Source organism: Tachypleus tridentatus, chromosome 11 (assembly GCF_004210375.1).
Source record: "Tachypleus tridentatus isolate NWPU-2018 chromosome 11, ASM421037v1, whole genome shotgun sequence".
NCBI classification, from domain to species: domain Eukaryota; kingdom Metazoa; phylum Arthropoda; class Merostomata; order Xiphosura; family Limulidae; genus Tachypleus; species Tachypleus tridentatus.
The window spans coordinates 73,249,573-73,265,016 of NC_134835.1; the positions used below are offsets into that span (position 1 = coordinate 73,249,573).

At 32.2% G+C, this 15,444-nt stretch overlaps 1 protein-coding gene across 3 annotated transcripts in view; it reads left to right on the forward strand.

Moving 5' to 3' along the window:
* The window catches only part of LOC143232456 (synaptotagmin-10-like), a 38,594-nt gene that overhangs the window by 10,790 nt on the left and 12,360 nt on the right, over positions 1 to 15,444 (forward strand). For 2 of the 3 annotated variants that reach the window (XM_076467935.1, XM_076467936.1), the window contains exons 2-5: positions 6,341 to 6,706; positions 8,770 to 8,963; positions 10,810 to 10,914; positions 11,271 to 11,489. In XM_076467935.1, the coding sequence (XP_076324050.1) occupies positions 6,341 to 6,706; positions 8,770 to 8,963; positions 10,810 to 10,914; positions 11,271 to 11,489 (884 nt within the window). The remainder of the gene's footprint in view (positions 1 to 6,340; positions 6,707 to 8,769; positions 8,964 to 10,809; positions 10,915 to 11,270; positions 11,490 to 15,444) is intronic. The other variant, XM_076467937.1, reaches the window with a different exon arrangement.

Sequence of the window (15,444 nt, forward strand, 5' to 3'; positions counted from 1 at the left end):
GATGACTAGCTGCTTTACCTTTAGTCTTACACTGCTAAATTAGGGACGGCTAGCACAGATAGCCCTCGAGTAACTTTATGCGAAATTCACAAACAAACAAACAAACAAACCACTATGGTATCGAAACCCGATCTCTAACATTATAATCCTTCATCGAGGACGCTTGATTAAATCCAAAACATACAACAAATCACACTGGAAATGAAAAAACGAACTACATATTTGGTGATAATTGGTAGTCCATTATTTCAAACTTATGGTTGGATATGCGCAGAGAAGATATGCAGTTTAGAGAAGGGAACACTAGAACTGTCCCAGCTGGAGTGTTAAAGAATGTTTCAGTGATTACTACCACGAACCAAACAGTAAGATAGGCGCAGTTGGCCCTTGTGTAGTTTTTGTAAAATTACAAATAAACGAAATATGCGTCTCAAAGACAGCTGAGATTAGTATTAACTGTTTTTATTTGAGAGTTTCAAATACACCGTGATGAAGTTAGCTATTATATGTGCAGGTTGTCGCTGGCCACAACTCTTTCATTCATGCCTAGCAGCACTCAATATGCTGCTATAATATTCTTTCTTCGTGCCTTAAATAGTGACAACACAAGTTGATGAATTATTTACGTATTATTCCAGAACGTTTCATAACTAGTAGGGCATCTTAAAAATTAACAATAGACGTGACCAGTGAGTGTATTAAGTGTCTTTTTGTGTTCATACCATCTATAAACAAATTTTACAAGTTAAACAACTAAATAAGCTATTTCATTCGATTATTTTATTGATAAATGTGATAGCAGTGGCACTTACCTAAATAATTCATATTTGTGATTATTATCTCAGCTGGTGCAGATGAAAACCTCTACAAACTGTAATATGAACTTAAGATTAATGAATATAATATATATTTTTCTAAATCAGTGTTAAAAATCGTTTCTTTATTGGTGTGAAGCCAAGATTAAACTCGGGAAGAGAAAGAACTTTTAAAAGAGCTATCTAAGGTTTACCAACTATAAAATTTACTTCTCACGTGTTCCTGCCAATCAGTTTCGCTTTCTGATTTTATAACACGTGTAACTATTTGGTAATTGAGATAAAAACCTTCCCGAGATATCCCAATCCTGTTGTTTAAATTGTGGTTAATACTTTAACTTGTTATTTTCACTTGTTTATGGTTCAAGCATAAAGTAGGTGTTCACAAACGTCACGTGAAATGTGTTGGAAGCAGATACGTCAGAAATTTTGATCTCGTTGTTTTGTTACTAGGTGTGTCATTGAAAAACCAATTGTTTTTAACTGCTGACGTCTCTTTTGAAAGCTTTACGTGGGTACAAAATAACATATTTTATGTTTTTGTGTCGTTCACCGTTTTACAAAGGAACACGTGCTTTCTTTCTTACTGCCTTCCTAACCCAAATTGTAGCTTTTTCTTTGTTAAAGCCATCTGAATTGTTTAGACACAAGTAAACCGCCTACACGTTAAATCCTCTAAACAATACATTCTATATTCTTTATATAGAATCAAAGAAAATGTTCTATTCTTATTTTTGTTAAAATAAAGTTCAATATTACATTTTTTTTCCATTTAAATAGCAACTTACCTATGCAAAAATATTTTTGTTGGTAAAATAACTTTGTTAAACCGAAATTTGATGTCAAAAGAAATTTATGCCTTATCTTTAACGCGACATTAAAGGTTTAATATTATTCAGAAGGATAAATAAAGTTTAATTAATATTTTCTAAAAGTCTTACTGTTTGATGCCTCTCTACAAATCCAATGTTTATAAGTAGCCTTTCAGGTTATTCTACTGCGCTCTTATAAGCAAGTTAGGTAGTTATTACTAGCCTTTCAATTTATTCCACTGAACTCTTATAAAACTAAATCGTATTCTCAGGAGAACTACGCTGAAGAACCATATAAAACTGAGAAAAACAGAGTAATTTTCTGAAATGATCTTTCCATTTTTATATTTAAATCTCGGTAATCTAAGTGGGAATCGTGGAACAGTTCGGCGACTGATATTTTAATGGCGAACGACATCAATCTAAATATTGCTCTATAGCTATATATTCATAGTGTAATATAAAACTCTGTCACCTTATAGCTGTATACTTTTAAACCTAAGAGAGAGCTAAATGATGAGAGCTAATAAAATGTGTAAATATAATATTATCTTATTATTACTTATTATGCATTAATGGTGAAAAAAAAACTCAATATAAAACATGATGCAAAAATACCGGCATCTAGCAACTTTCATTAGATATTACTAATTAATTTCTTTCTGCCATTAACTGAAACACGGATATCAGTGATAAATATGCTAAAAATAAAATTCAAGGAGTCTAATGGAAGTACTAGTGCAACTATGAACACATTTTACTGGATATCAAACAAGAAATACGTTATAAACTGTTTTCCGATCTGTTTTGTTACAACATATACTTTTGGGCCCGGCATGGCCAAGCATGTTAAAGCGTGCGACTCGTGATCTGAGGGTTGCGGGTTCGCATCCCCGTCGCGCTAAACATGCTCGCCCTTTCAGCCGTGGGGGCGTTATAATGTGACGGTCAATCCCACTATTCGTTGGTAAAAGAGTAGCCCAAGAATTGGCGGTGGGTGGTAATGACTAGATGCCTTCCCTCTCGTCTTACACTGCTAAATTAGGGACGGCTAGCACAGATAGCCCTCGAGTAGCTTTGTGCGAAATTCAAAAAACAAAAAAAAACATATACTTTTAATTAGCTTCATGTCATTTCCCACTATTTTTGTTGAAGGTCTGTCTCTTTTTTCAAAAGAGGTTCTTCGACAAGATTATTTTCCTCTGAAATTTTTTAGTTAAATATCACAGGATACCTTTATTGAAACTTTAAATATATTCATTTTTTAAAGCAGCAGTGTAATTGCACTATGCAGAGGTTAGGTACGTTATATTAACACACTTTTCAACCTCACCACGTCGTTAGAGTCTAAGTTGTTACATCTATGTACCTTAACAACAGTCCTGCAACATAATTTTCCTTACTGAATGGTTCGTTATAAGACCGTCATATCCAAAGCACGCCATTCTTCCCTACAGACTTTACAGTTACCATCTATTTATTATGTGTACGGGGACGAAGATTTCCCACCACCATTTTCAACAGTCTGACGGTTCACATAAATCCACACGTATTTACAACTGGTGAAATGGAAGTTTTCTCTTCATATGGAATGGCACGAATACTCGTTGCATCCTCCAGCTGCTTAAGATATGCAATGATTGAATGGGTTTGCGTGGAAGTACATGGTGTATTCGTGTGACTTTTCGACATCATGTCCTTTTTATTCTGTTTTGTAATGTTGCCTAAGCCATATAGGTGATTTTTTTTGTCATTTATCTTTGTAACCGAGGTTTCTCACCTTATACAAGACCTCACACACTGCTTACGACATTTTGCAGGTCTTTAATTGTATAGTCGTGATGGTACAAGTTGATTCGTATCAATTTGTTTTACCAACGCAATAAGTACATGGTATATATTTTCGTTTTGAAATTCTAAGTCCCCTATCTAAACATGTCTTTATGATCTGGATGTATGAATATTATGCGTCAATCTATTATTGATGGATCGTGCACACAACATACGATAGGCCAAACAATGTCAAATGTAGTTCTGTTACATGCCGTTCCACTGTCTTATTACAGACTCTAGCTCTCACGTGATTTGCTGATTGTGAGGATTTGAAACTATTTTAATAAAATGTGCTTAGTCTTTTCTAATATAAGTTACCTCACAATTTGTTATTACAGGTGATTTGATTAGACAGCCAAAATACGAGTTATTAATCACGATTAAAATCAAAATAAAATAATAATAGCAACACAGTTTTTCTTTCATAGTTCAAAAATGACTTTTGTGTATATCGTCGATAAATGTTAGGGCCCGGCATGGCCAAGCGTGTTAAGGCGTGCGACTCGTAATCCGAGGGTCGCGGGTTCGCATCCCCGTAGCGCCAAACATGCTCGCCCTTTCAGCCGTGGGGGGCGTTATTATGTGACGGTCAATCCCACTATTCGTTCGTAAAAGAGTAGCTCAAGAGTTGGCGGTGGGTGGTGATGACTAGCTGCCTTCCCTCTAGTCTTACACTACTAAATTAGGGACGACTAGCACAGATAGTCCTCGAGTAGCTTTGTGCGAAATTCAAAAAAACAAACAAACAAACAAACAATCGATAGATGTTTGCATTATTGTATTAGCGGCCCTGCATGGCCAGGTGAGTTAAGGCGTTCGATTCGTTATCTTAGAGTCGCCGGTTCAAATCCCGATCGCACCAAACATGTTTGCCCTTTCAGCCGTGGGGAGTTATGATGTGACGGTCAATCCCACTATTCGTTGGTAAAAGAGTAGCCCAAGAGTTAGCGGTGGGTGGTGATGACTAGCTGCCTTCCCTCTAGTCTTACACTACTAAATTAGGGACGGCTAGTGCAGATAACCCTCTTGTAGCTTTGCGTGAAATAAAAAAAACAACAATTGTATTAATAATTCGCATTTTCGTTTTCTTACATGATAAGCTTTAGTCTTAACATTTTTAAAGCTATGTTGAGTATTAATTACACTTTATAAGAATGGCATTCCAGATCCTGCTCTTTCCTCATCTTGCTTATCGTCGATCATAATCAGTTTGAAAATCAATATAATGTTCAATTGATCTATATCACAGTTTTCACGTTAAAAGTCAACGAGGTCAATATTAGACCACATATCTTTACACATTTTCCACAAATTCGTCATTGTTCATCGGCTCCACATGTATTACTAAATCAAGCCAAACACGAAAATGCGTTGTAGTTGCATGGGACTTGACAGATCGAACAATATTTCTAAGACTTTATTTTACTCATATAAACAGCACTTGCTTTAGAGATGTTGTTGTAGCGTTGAGCTTCTGAGCTTTTAGCATCATCATATCGTTGCTTAGCTGTACCAGGAGATATGTCCAGCTCCTTCATACTAGTTCTTTGGGTCGGAAGGTCATCTTTCACAGCAATAGATTTCACTTTATGGTTGATGAAATTACTGGTTCATATTTGTATGGGTTGTGGTTTTAGAGTATTTTAGTGTCCTAATTGCTCTGCTATACTAGGTTTTATTCTTTTATAAAAATATATTGTAGACTCCCTGTTTTGAAATGCCATGTTGTGTGACGATACATTATTTAGTAATTTCATTTTACAAATTTCTTCTCTTCTAAGAGGCTGTCACATAATCCCTTCTCAGAAGAGACGGCAATTATCTATCGAGTTGTATAGAATCCACCTGAAATAAACATACAGGCATTGAACATGTTCTCTGTGGCAACACAGCACTGCAATTGCTTTTATTGCTCTTATAAAACCAAATGCTTCTAAAATAGGATTAACCCTCTGTAAGTTTCATATTTCCTTTAAGTTCAAGAAAACAACAAATTTTTAGGTATGAATTAAACTATGTAGCTGAAAGTAAATCCTACAAAAATAGCTAAAAACATGTGGGCTATATATTTCATTCTCTGTGTTAGTATTATCCTCTCGGCGCGTCTCAGTCGCTCTGTTTCAATCGATCCTAGACTATTGTAAGACAGCAATAAATCTTTAATTTGTCACGTCTTGTGACCTACTTCCAAATGTATGTTTTTTCTCCAAACGTTTAAATACGACTTCAAATGTTCATGAAGTGGTTCTAATTGTAACAAATATATTGTAACTTTTCTCAATCTTTACAGCTTTTTCTAAAACACATAATTTCCACCGCCCTTAGTCTTTGCAGCTAAATTGGATTTTTTCTTATTTCTTTATGTATAGAAAGTATGTGTGTGTTGGTATGTGTGGATCTAGAATTAAGCACAAAGCTGCACAATCTGTGTTCTGCCCAACACGGGTATCGAAACTTGTGAATCCTCCAAAATACTACTGTGCCACTGGGAGGCAAGTATAGAAATAACAATTTACCTGGCATTCCACAGTAAACCAGTAGTGAGAAGAGCGCATTTGACCTTTTTTATGTTCTTTTGTGCTGAAATAATCACGATCTTTATATGGTTTATAATCTTAAATAACTGCTAATTTAAATGTCTGATAATAATATTAACCATTAAGTTTCTCATGTTTGGTTTTGGTAATAATGTACCTCGGTAACAAGTTTCAAAAACAAAATTATCTTCTTCTTTTGACAGATATCAGATACAAAATTATCTTCTTCTTTTGACAGATATCAGATACAAAATTATCTTCTTCTTTTGACAGATATCAGATACAAAATTATCTTCTTCTTTTGACAGATTTCGGATACAAAATTATCTTCTTCTTTTGACAGATATCAGATACATTGATGTGCCCCAGTTTATTGCCGCTCTTGTCATCTTGGCTATAGTCGTAATGGGCGTAATGACGTATTTCAGCTATCGTTGGCTAATATCAATCTTTCAGCCAAACCACTCCGTCGGCGATGGTAGCGCCACCCTAGAGTCTAATTCAGTACAGTCACAAGAGTCTACGAATGGTAATTCACTGAAAATAAGCTATAGTTTACCTGATATGAAAGACGAAATGAAAAAAGAGGTTCACTGTAAGAAAATCGTTCCTCCACGCCAAACCACCTTACCGATTTTACCGACTCGTCATTGGACTTTCCAGAGACAACTCGCTCACCGCCTGGATATTTATGATGTTCCATTTGAAAGTAAGGTTTCAGTTTTTTTTTCTAATTTTTCCTCTTTGTATTAAGTTGTAATTTCTATTCTTTTATAAGAATTAAACACAAATACGCGCTGTAACTTATGAAAGCATTAGACTGTTTGTGTTACATTGAATGTATTTTGAATCCATATATAATCATAGTTAGAATAATATAATAAACAAAAAAGATATAAAATTAAGCGACGATGACGTATTTAAAAAACAAGAATCGATATCCTGTCATGACACATCCATTAAAAATAATTAATTTCTTTAGTCTTCAGTACTATTGGAAGAATACTTTTTTACATAAATCACATGATTGGAGTGTTTGTAATGGTGTTTTGTTTTTGGCGTATAAATATATCACAATCTCCTAAATTTGTCCAAAAAATCTAAGGTTTAAATCGTTGGATTTTAAATATTCTTAAAGGCTCAAACTTTTCCAATGTCAACCATCAAACATATTAAAATTAAACAAAACAATGAGCTTATTTTTGAGACTAAACAACAACGTTTTGTCATACTTATACCACATTAGAAGAACTTGTTATAATTACTGGGTGAAAAGGAATCTAGAACACATAATAAATAATCACGGGAAAATTTTCCCAATCCGGAGAACTTTCTAGATCTGAACGATTCAATTGACTTTCAGCATTGGTAAGTGTATAACAGAAATTTATGCTTTCAAAAGTTTTTCCGATACAACATGAAACAAAAACAACACTCAGTTAAGTGAATGTAAAATGTTTTTATTATAAGGAACCTGTAGAAACAAAATTCAGGAGTTTTACTTTATTTCCGAATCAAACAAATGGGTGTTTTTTTTTCAAGATACTGGTCACTTAAGGTGTCACTTTTCTATATTTTACCCTTAACAAAATAAACTTTTAGTCATTATCTTGTTTTTGTACAAAGGTTCAATTTAAAAACTAAAAAATTTGTTGTTTATAGTTCTGCAGTCTAGAAAAAACAAACACTGTTTCACATATCAAGATCAAATAGTTTCTTTGAAACAGGGAAATTAGGTTGTCCAGCTGCCTTTCAGACTTCTCAGAAAGGTAACATAATACAAATACAAATAAGGTAGAGCGTTTTTTTATACTGCCAGTCAATGTTAAAAATCAGTTTGTCCGTACCCTAACTGAAATGTGGGACAGTCAAGATATAACTCTCATTATGCATGAGAAACTAATGCCTATCTTCATAATCTCAGGTGTTTCTTCCTGTTTTGTCGTTTTATTTTGATACTTTTGATGTATGTATTTGTTTATCTAAGATTTGGTAATCCTGAGACATATTTTACTTGTCAATATATGCGATGAAAAAGAATTATTTTGAAATTAACATTAACCCTAGATCAAAATGCAAGCTAATTAAACAAGATCAGTTCTTATTGTTGAAATTATTAATGCAACTTTTTTACAGTTAAATTTTTGATAAAAGAAATGATGCAATGATTTTTTAAAAATGAACTGAAACTAAATGTAGTTGAATGTAATGGATAACACATATTTAAAAGGTCATCGTAACTTAACCATTCTACCGTTATTTTATAAATCATAAAGATGTTTATTAAAATTAAATATGAACAATAGTTTAGATTTTGCGTTTATTAAATGTTATATTTACCACTAAAATGCTATGTAAATTACCTTTTGAAAATATATTTATCTTTTCATTACTGACTTAATCTTCAGTGAATATTCTTCTAATTAAAAGATCCTCATAATCTAGGCTGAAATTCAATTCTTTCTTTAACACAACAAGAAAGAGACTTTTTTATGACATTATATCAAAAATACAACGAACTGTTTAAGTTTTTCAACACTTGAATGAGAAATAAATTATACCCGTTACTTGTTTTTTAATACGAAATAGCGAATACAGAGTTTAATCATGAAAATGATTACACACGAAATAAGAAAATTTACATATTCAAAGCATCAAAATAAACAAATAAATGTAAAAATAATGTACACGCAGAAATAATTGTATAGGAGCACAACATGCAAAGTGTTTGTTTGTCTTTTGAGAGAACCACGTATAAAATTATTATTTTAGTTTGCAACAAACCACCACGTGAAGCGTCATCTGTAGGTGAAATTAAACCAGAGCTCTACAAGAATGAATTGTTGAAGGAAGCTTCCGTGGAAAGTGGAAGTATACTGGAAGACAACCTAGACCTTGGGACACCCTGCGGTAAGATCCACTTCACCCTCAAGTATGATGAAGACATAGAAGGATTGATTGTTAGAGTAAGAGGATTACAATTGTCGTATAAGTTACATTGAGAGTTTCTAGAGCAATACGATTATGATACATATAGCAATAGTAATATAGTTATTGTAAGATTAAGAGTAACAAACGCAATAAAAACTAGGTAGAATCATTCTAGTTTAACACAGAAAATGACTTATGACAAAGAAAGATTTAGAAGTGTAGATACTGAAAAAGTTATATTTATATGTATAGCGGCTTTGGTATGCTTAAATATTACATATCGCAAATATAAAATACAATACGAGGTAAAATAATATTATAAACATTTTCTTCAGATGTGAAGAAGACAAACCAATGTTATATCGAAACATGTTGTATGTTCCATCACTAATAAAACATTCCCCCTTATACTTGTAAACTTTTGTTTGCCTACCTACTTTTGCCTTGTATGCAGTTTTTACTTCCTTAACAGGTTCCCTCAGTTATTGTATATAACTTCACTGTCTGAGCTAAAATGTTAGTGTAACGGACACTATCTTAGCGAAAAAGTAATATCCTCTGGATATCATATCTGTTATATATCAGTTACTCCCAGAATCAAGGAACGATTTTACCTGTGTATGACTATCAATATATGAGTCGAGTAAAGAAAAACCATATTATCTGGATATCACTATCTTTGTACGAGTTAACGAAGTATGATATCTGGCTATCACTATTTCTGCATGAGTCAAAGAAGCATGTTACTAGCATTTCATTATCATGGTACCTGTATATCACTATTAGTGTATGAGTTAAGAAAGCACGATACCTGTATATCACTATTAGAGTATGAGTTAAGAAAGCACGATACCTTGATATCACTATTTCTGTACGAGTTAAAGAGTTGTGGTCAAATAATTAACGTTACCTGAACAACACTGTTACTTTCTCAGTCAAGGAGATATTCTTGTGTAAAAACCATAATCACTGACACCAAACAAGTAATCACAAAATTAGACTTTCTTGTACGAGAAAATGGTTCTTGCGTAAGAAAATATGTATATTAAAAAAGAAACTTATTAAGAAAAAAAAGCTAGAAATATTTGAATACATTTTTTTTAGTTTTAAAACCATATTATCGATTTTTAACAAAAGTTTCTCACGAAAATTTAATTACAATGTTAGAAGCGAATATTTTATTGGGATTGATATAGCAACACAAGAGTAAAAAAATTATTCACTTGCGATCAAATTAAAAAACAGCTGCATCATGAATAAGGAAGTGTTCCTATATGCTTTAATAACAAGTTTATAATATTTTCTTTTTGTTAAACGTAATAGAGTAAGTTAAATTATAATAAACACATTTCTTAGAGTTTGGTAGTGAAGGTGTGATAAAATAATTTAATTCATAGACAAACAATGATCAAAGAAATAGAATCTTAAGAGTAAAAGAATGAACGAAGAATTTCAGAATTATATCATAGAAAATACGAATAAAATGCAAATCGAATAGTAAAAAACAAAAGTATCATAGTAATTATAAAACAAACACGTGTTGAACACTAAAAAAAACAATCTTTCCTATAAATACCACTAGAGCTCTTAAATATTTACTTTAAAATTTCCCACATTCCTTTTTTAATAATTTTATATTTTCCATTTGAACAAAATCACGATCAATTCGCCATTTAGCTGAGACTTATAATTTTGAGTAAATTACCAATGCAGTATTTTTTCTCTTCATCCCAATACTAAATTAATGAAGCTACTTCGCTCAAGTGATGTTGGTCAGACTGGTTATATTCTTGCTTAACTGCATCATGTCAAAGATTAGTGTAGTATTGGAGCCTACATCACATCTTTTAACGATAATGTATACTCCTGTCTGTTTTGTAGGTATTGCAAGTCAGAGATCTCCCAGTGAAAGATTTCACCGGACCTTCTGACCCTTATATAAAAATTTACCTTCAGCCAGACCGTAACAAAAAATTTCAAACAAGGGTTAGTAGATTTAATTTAGTGGTACTTCATTTGCAGGCAATTTTTTTCACCAATTAGTTTAGGAACTGAGTGTTTGATTTGTTCATATTTACTGGATTTGACCTTCTATATAAAACTAACAAGATATCAGAATGTTAAGAGTTGATATCGCTCTCTATTTACTACATTTAATATTTTATGTTCAACCTAACGTGAAGCTAGACCAGAAACAGTACACGTATAAGCACATAATTACAACTCGAGAAAACCAGCTTATTCCATTTATTTAATCGGTTTTAAGTTTTCAAAGTGGATACAAAATCAGCTTTTAACAGATCACGATATGTTATATCAATTGAAGCTATTAATTATTGCAGGTCCACCGGAAGAACTTAAATCCAGTTTTTAATGAGACCTTTGTTTTCGGCGTCAGTTACGAACAGCTGAAGACCCATACTTTACAGTTTTCCGTATATGACTTCGACCGATTCTCCAAACATGATTTAATTGGGCAAGTTCTTGTAAGGGAACTAAATGAACTGTGTGACGTCATGTGTGAAATGGAATATATCATGGACATCTTGTGCATACCTCAGGTGAGTCTCATCTTACTGGACTTAAAATATAATTGTATATTTTCCATTTTATATGGTCTGAGAAGTTCCAGTAGTGTGTCATAACTCTTTAATACAGCTTGTAATCTTATTGTTTACCTTTGTAAGTCAAAATATCAACTATTGTTGTCATGTGCACTCTCACTTCCTATTAAGTTTTGTTTTAATATTAAAGTCGTAACATCTAGCTACAATATATATCAAAGCCATTCTATTTCCACAAAGCATAAAATATAGGATTAAAAGGCTGTTAACAACTGTTAGTTATTTTGGGATAAAAATATCGTTTCTTATTATTTAATATTTAGCAGTTTCTCTTTCTTATATACAGTTTATTTCCACAGAATCGTTTTAAACGATTTTCTCGCCTGATTATCTATCCAGTTATCTAAATATTTTATAATTTATCTACTTTAATATACGTTTTATTTTTAATCATTTTCATATTACAATTTATTATAAATATTCGTTTTAGCGCTTTCTAATGTAACTATAAATTCTTCTAATTTTCCATATATTTCCAATAATTACATAACAAACAAGCTTTTCAATAAGCATACAATCTCTACTAATTCACAAATAAGGTTTTAGGAATTGTTCCGACATTTTCTATCCTTACGTGAATTCAAAATTAAAAGACAATTTCTGTCTGAATTATATCAAAAACGATTGTGTCTTACAACTACACTTTCTGGATGGCGTGTCATAGCAGGACAAGTTTGAATTGCTTCTCTTAATTACTGGATCGGATGTGGCTCAGGGATTAGTGTGACGGACTGTGCACCTGTGGGTCCACGGAGCGAGTCCCATTATCACAAAAGCAAAAATGCACTTCGCACTTTGTCGCTCTAGTTGTGTTGTAAGGACAACAGATATATCTCAGTATTTGTTCAAGTGTAAAACCGTAAGCAAAGTATATTTAATTTTTATTTAGATATACTGATTACCAGGTTGATTTTTAATTAGATTTACTGATCATAAGGTTCATTTTTAATTAGATTTACTGATCATAAGGTTGATTTCTAGTTTCGTTCTAAATAGGTAGCTTGCTATGATCAAATGCTAATATTAATAATTATCTAATATCCAATAATGGTGAAGTAGATTCTTTATGACAGTTGTCTGTGAACTTATAGTGGTTTACTCTTGTATCTTTGATTTTTATTCATAAATGTAATACACGTTTGAAACATAATTATTTATTATTATAAAATATAACTTTTCAAAATAACTCGTAAAGTGAACCTATCTCACGACATTCTTAACTGTTTACATAAAAAAGAAAAATAAATTCATTTGCCTATCTTTTTCCCTGAGGTCTGAAACCGAATATAATTTTTTCTATAGAAATAATAGTTACCAAATAAAGGAAAAAACTACCAACAGGTACACTCGTTATATTCCGGTATTAACGAAGGTTTATTTCTAAAATAAGTATGTAGCTGGAAAGATTAAAACTAGATATAATATTTTTAAGGATTTTCGCGAATGTATAAAAAGACTGTTGATCACAAAATAATTCTTGTAATTTACTAGTAAATTGCTGAGACGTTGGTTCAATTCCGAAGTGTATTTCTGTGAAAAGTAATATGACTGAGAAAATTTCCAAACGTATTACATTAAACAGTAATTTGGGTCATTTCAGAAATTATAAAACAGAAACAAAACTACGTATCCAAATTAGGAGTTATGAAAAAACCGGGGAAATCTCGCATGTGCTGTGGCCATATTAATAAAACAAATGATAAGCTTTTAGTGAAAAGGATTTCTTTGAACAAGAAAAAAACTACGGTAGAAGTCTCATATCCGATTGAGTCGCTGGTTACTTCTGGGACAACAGATAGTAATTAAAGTGATGGTTCTACCTCTAGCAGTTATCAATATACTTGAAGCCCGAATAACCAATTACCAATTGATATTATTAAATAAAATGTTAAGTGTGTCTAAAAATAAAACTACTCGCAACATTGAAAATAATTTAATCCCGGTTATTGAATCTAACTTCCTCTAAGGCTAAAATAAAATGTTGATAAAAGAAAAAAACGACCTTTTAACTCCAGATACATGTTTTATGTTAGTCAACGTTTTTGCCTTTACGGCTTCATCAAGATTGATGTACACAATGTTTGATATTACAGTATTCTTTAATAGACAATAAAATAAAATATCTGGGCTCATGTTTCACCATTATCATTTATACTAATATTAAATGTACGTTTATAAGACAACATGCTTGAACTTAAGGTTCTCAGATATGATAAAGACGCTGTTATAGCCAAAAATAATAAAGGTAATTCAATTCCCATCGTGAATAGGAAGCATTATGCTGAACAGATTAACATTTTATTACTAAATAGTTCATATAAGCTGTTAAATACGAATTCCCGTAACAGTTGTTATGAAAAGTTAGGGACACTTTAAAACATTACATTACCTTAATCTATAACCAGGCTTTTAAATTATTACTATCTAATTTCGTTTCTCCGTGGTTTTATGCACTATATAAGATACATAAAAAATATAAATTCTTCATCATGTCTTGTTGCCAAATTCGTAACTGATACTTTTCTCTTCAATTCACAACATAAATATTCCAATTAAAGATTTAACACACATTACTAATCAAATCGAGTCTTTTAAACAATCCAATAATATATTATGGTTTATTTGAACATTGTATTCACTTCAGTGTCCGCACACGAAGCCACATACTGTTTAGAGACAGTTAACCTGAAGATGATCTAGGAAGGTCGAAACGTTGTTCTCTTCCTTTATTAGTAAAAGTGTTAATACCCATCACCCGTTCTTAGATACGTGATGAGAAACAGGTTAATTAAGAATAACATTTCTCCAATTGAAATTAGCAATATTGTAAATTTCATGAGCATATGTATGATGTTTCCTTTTTCCCAAGCAAGTACCTTCTGAATGTATTATATTCTTACATTAAAGAATTGCCTATTACGTCTCCACCTTCTCCACAACTTTGCGACATTTTCATGGATTATTTTGAAATCAAATTCTCTTCTCCAGCTGTCACGATACGTTTGCAGTATGGAGCCACGTTAAAAGAAGTTTTACAGCAATTAAATCACATGTAACCTCAATTCCCAACTGAATTTTAATGAATAACCCGTTGACATTTTTATGTTTTATTAACTAGAAACATTGATTTATTTCACAAAAACGTCAGTTTTTCAAAAAAGTTTTTGCTGTCTTGCATTACCACGTAAAATATTTGTATTATACCTTTTCTGAAAATATTAGTGTATTTCATATTATAACTTTCAGATCTTTTGTATTTTGTCAAACAATGTTGACCTCTCCAATGAAATCAACTTTCATAGACATGTGACCATAAATAGAGGATATAACCGATAATCATTGATAAAGTTCTTAACAAAATAATTCATAAAACGAACCTGTTTAACCACATTACATTATTTGTACAAAAAAGAAAAAGTTATTTACTTACCTAACTATTACACGTGATGGCCCGAATAAATGTGGCCGAAACTTGTTGTAAAATATATTTGGTTTTTGCAATAATAAACAATTTTGGTTTAAATTATGTACTGCTTATGTACTGTGAATTTTATGTTTAGAATGTTTGTTAGTCAATATTCTCAAAACTTATCAATAAGACTTTCCAGCTCAAAGATTATAAATGCACTATGTATACTAGCCGATTACCCGTGACGCCAGTGCTCACTTGGGGTGTCAGCAATTGGTTGGGATGACAATACTTGTTGGCTATGAGCGATTTGCAACCTCGTACAGCAATCTCTGTTGAAATTTTTTTGTTCTTGTCCAAAGGCAAAAACATGCTAAATACTCCATAAACGTCGAACCTACTTGTCACCTCTTCACCTTTGTTTACCCCCACCACATGCAGCAAATTCAGCTGCCCAATATTTTTCTGTACATTTGAAAGGAG